The sequence below is a fragment of the Triticum urartu genome, chromosome 5A (genome assembly GCF_056163025.1).
Source record: "Triticum urartu cultivar PI428250 chromosome 5A, HENAU_Tu73, whole genome shotgun sequence".
Taxonomy (NCBI): Eukaryota; Viridiplantae; Streptophyta; class Magnoliopsida; order Poales; family Poaceae; genus Triticum; species Triticum urartu.
Genome location: NC_141877.1, coordinates 665,704,225 through 665,708,314, shown reverse-complemented (window position 1 = coordinate 665,708,314; position 4,090 = coordinate 665,704,225). Strand labels below are relative to the sequence as shown.

Genomic DNA, 4,090 nt, shown 5'->3' with positions numbered 1-4,090 from the left:
GTTTAGCTCCACTTACACAGATGATTTTTAGTTCCCTACTATTTACCTTTGTGATGCTGTGAAAGTATATTGTACTATTCATGCTTTGTGATGTTATCGAATTGAGTTCTGAACCTTCTTGTACCACTTGGAATAAGTGGGTAGCTATCTGAAAAACAATCAACAACTCCAAAACGAGTTGTGAACCTTCTTGTGATCATACATCACAAGCATCTCAACTAATGATGGCATCCCCGAATAAAAGGGATATCAATGTGACACGAGCCTCCACTTCGATAGAAGAGGAACAGCACCTACTTTCAGTCCCAGAGAGAACGGCGTTACCCATTTACGGTGGAACGTTCTGATCCGTCGCATCAGCAGAAAGAAACGGAAAACCTTGCCCGGTCACCGTTCCTTGATCGGCAATCATCGAGAGACAGGAAGCAGCCATCTCATGTCACAGAAAAAAGGAAGGGACCCTCCAAGCCAGCCCTGTTCAAGGGAAAACGGCCAAGGACACGAAAAGTGGCTGCAGAGGCCGAGCTCCACTGCTCTTGATATTTGAATTTTTTGAAAAACACATTTTCAATGCTCAAAAAAATCTGAAAACAAATATGTGAATACGTATACATATTCCTAAGGACCGGTAGAAATCTAGAGAAGAAATACTTTGTATTTTGGGAAATACAAAAAAGTGAAATTTCTGACAGAAATGGCATCTTTTTTCTCCTATATATTGTCAGAAATTTGTTTTTTTTCAATAGTCCAAAACAAAACGAGATTTGTACCGAAACTTGCAACGGGTATTCGGAATGTGTATATGCATCCCGGGAAATAATTTCACATTTTTTTAAAACTTCAAAAATACAAATTTGAAAAAGTCAAATATAGAGAGCACTGGTGCTCCCCTTCCTTTCCTTTTGCAGCGCCCCCACGGCGACGTACAACGGCCGGCCGGCCACGGGCGCAATCATTCGGACGTAGATGATGCGTCGCGTGCCTTTCCACAGGCATCGGCCGCATATGAATTCGCCCGTCGACGAGTCCAATCGAACGAGACAAACAATTCAGCGCTTCTGTTCTGTTGGCCCATGCACGCACGCACGTATCATCGCCACCTTGTATTGTACCAGCACGTACTGAGATAGAGATACGATAGATAGAAGATGTTGCACAGCGTGCGTGCGTGAGACACTGTGGCATGCCTCACTTCTCTCGCATGAACAGACCAAGCTACGAGCATCCTGTATGTGTGTACTGACAGAATACAGGAGTTTGGCTTGCAAATAGTACTACTAGTGAAATACAGTATACATGTAGTATGTAGGAGTATATGCTTACATGTCACCAACCCAAGTCAATGACCCTCTAGTCTAGGGAAAGTAGTACACATGGATCTCACAGTCCGAGCTCTTTCTTACAGATGATCTTCACTCTGTGACAAACACGATCACTGATTAGCTACTGCTTACTAGTACTAAAATATGATTATGTGCATGTTACATCCTGGCTTGAAGCAGAACAAACCAAGGGAGGAATATGTTTACACGGTTGATGGACACAGACTAGTCGGATGCTCAGATGTTCCTCTCCTTCGTGCTTCCCTGTTGACTACTGGAGCCGCTGATCATGTCCTCCGACGCCTGCCAGAGCCGCGCGGCCTCGCGGCGGCTTGCGGCAGCCGGCGACTGCAGCGCCTCGTTGCAGTCGGCCAAGTAGCGGCCTGACACGCCGGCCAGCCTCGGGTGCACCGCCGCGTAGCACGTGGTCGCCGCAGCCTGCGCGCGAGAAGAGAGGGCACTACGTACGTCAGCAAGGAGGGGCGAGCGGCGCATTAACTGCGGAAAGCAGAGCCTTCACCTCCGGCGCGGCGCCGGCAGGCGGGGCAAGGCGCAGAACAGAGTGCAGCGATTGCAGTCTGCATATGATAACACAGATGAGAGCAGCAGATTAATCACCTGGGGGATGGTCTTGAGCAGCTTGGAGAGCAGCACGAAGACGAGATCTGTGATGAGGCCCTCTCGGTCGCGGTTGAGGCGCGTCCTCACGATGCCCGGGTGCACGCAGTTCACCGTCACGTCGGCACCCATCTCCTGGAGGCGGGCGGCGAGCTCCTTGGTGTGCAACACGTTGGCGAGCTTGGACACCGCGTAGGCCTGCGTCGCGTCGTAGGGTCTGGACGCACGTACGTGCACATGCACATGCCAAGCTTGATTAGCGGCAGACTAAACAATGGCGATCGATCAGGTGAGGATAATAATAAAACTAACTAATGGCGGATGGCGCTTACTGTCAGTCGACAGAGTTAGGTGATGGATCGATGAAAGATGCGATGCTTACATCTTGCGGCGGGTGACGAGCTGGAGGTAGTCGGCCCAGTCGCCGGAGAACCAGCCGTGCACGCTGGACGACACGTTCACGATGCGCCCCTGCACCCCCGTCTCCGCAGCCGTCTCCGCCATCCTCCCCAGCAGGAGCTTCGTCAGCAGGAAATGGCCCAGATAGTTGGTGGCGAAGGTCATCTCGACGCCGTCCTCGGACAGCGCGAGCTGGCCGTGCGAGAACTTGCCGGCGTTGTTGATGAGGAGGTGGAGGGGCAGGCCGAGGGAGAGGAAGCGGCGAGCGAAGTCCCGGACGGAGGCGAGCGAGCTGAGGTCGAGGTGCAGCACGAGGACGTCGGCGCCCGGGCACTCGGCTAGGATGCGCGCGCGCATGTCCTCGGCCGCCTTGACGTTCCGCGCCGGGATGACCACCCTGGCACCCCGCTTGGCCAGCACACGCGCCGTCTCCGCCCCGATCCCCGACGTGGCGCCGGTGATGATGGCGGTGAGCGAGCCGAGGTTGGGGCACGCCGCCGTGACCTCCTCGGCGGTGGACTTGGAGCCGAACCCGCTGGCGCCCGGGGAGCCCAGCAGGTACCTGGCCGCCTGCAGCATCTTCGGCATCCGCTAGCACCACCGGCCGGCCACCGCGTCCTCGCCGCACGGCCGCGGAGCTAGCTTGGCAGAGGAGAGAGCTAGGGAGCGTGGGTGTGGGCGGGGGTGAGGAAGTTAATGGCGCTGGGCCGAGTTATATAAAGCTCGATCGGGGACCTCGCTCGCGCCCAAGCCCAAGTACGCTGCGACGGACGGACGGAGCTAAATTGAATTTAATTCTTCTCCCCGATGATTTGATGGCATTGACTGCGCGGCGACCGTGCGAGTTACCTCGGTCGGAAGGACGTGCCGGGCGTCTCCGTGGCCCATCGGTGGTGCCGCTACTTTCCGTCAATGCGCCGCCCACCCACTGGTCACATTCATCGCGTCGTTTCTCCGTCCAGGTAAATCAGATCCTCTTCATTTTAGACTAAATAACAATGAAAGTTTGATCATAAATTAATGAAGAAAATGTCAACTATGTGTCAAAATTTTAGTTATACTATGGGAAACCTTTTCAAATCCAAATCCAGCAATATACTTTGTATCGTATGTATATAACGTAATATACTTTGTTGGTTGCAGGCTGGGCATGGATCCATCGGCCGAAATAAGCACAGGCTGCCATTGGCCCATTGCACCAGTTTCTCATGAAAGAAGCACCTGGCATTTAGATGTGGATCAATGGGTATGGGTTTATCTGGATGTGTATGATGGAAGGGTGTGTGTTTGGTTCCCATGCTCTGGAACGATGAATTTTGGCCGCGAGCTGTGCATAGCAAACAGTACTGTCGTTGCATATCTACGTACGCCGGCCAGGTTGCCCGGACATGACCATTGATCCATGTCGGGTCCGCCCGGGAGACACAACACAAAGTCAGGTCAATTGGCAAGACCTACTACAAATACGTGGGTGGACGTGCATGTGGAAGATGGTTATGTTAGGTCCACCTGACCAATGCCTCACCTATAAACCACATGATTGGTTCCCGCCAGTGGCCAGTCTGCTTAATTGAGGAACCCTAATATCCAGCAAACGTCAGATTTTTTGGTATGGCAAATTAAACATTATTATGGTAAATTATGTTCGTTGAGGATGGCAAGTGGAGTTGCTGAGCGTGACAAATTCGTCTCAGTTTATTTATTGGTCGGAAAATTACCATGCATGCAAACTAAATTTCCGTCATCATGCC

The 4,090-nt window shown here is 52.3% G+C and overlaps 1 protein-coding gene across 1 annotated transcript; it reads right to left on the bottom strand.

The window, feature by feature from the left end:
- Window positions 1-1,256: 1,256 nt before the first annotated feature.
- On the bottom strand, window positions 1,257-3,047 carry LOC125506419 (short-chain dehydrogenase TIC 32 B, chloroplastic). Its single transcript, XM_048671234.2, has 3 exons — window positions 2,323-3,047; window positions 1,941-2,157; window positions 1,257-1,760 (listed from the first exon to the last, which is right to left on the bottom strand). The coding sequence occupies exons 1-3, from the start codon at window positions 2,925-2,927 to the stop codon at window positions 1,560-1,562; spliced, it is 1,023 nt and encodes a 340-aa protein (XP_048527191.2). The 5' UTR covers window positions 2,928-3,047; the 3' UTR covers window positions 1,257-1,559.
- Between the last annotated feature and the right edge of the window lie 1,043 nt (window positions 3,048-4,090).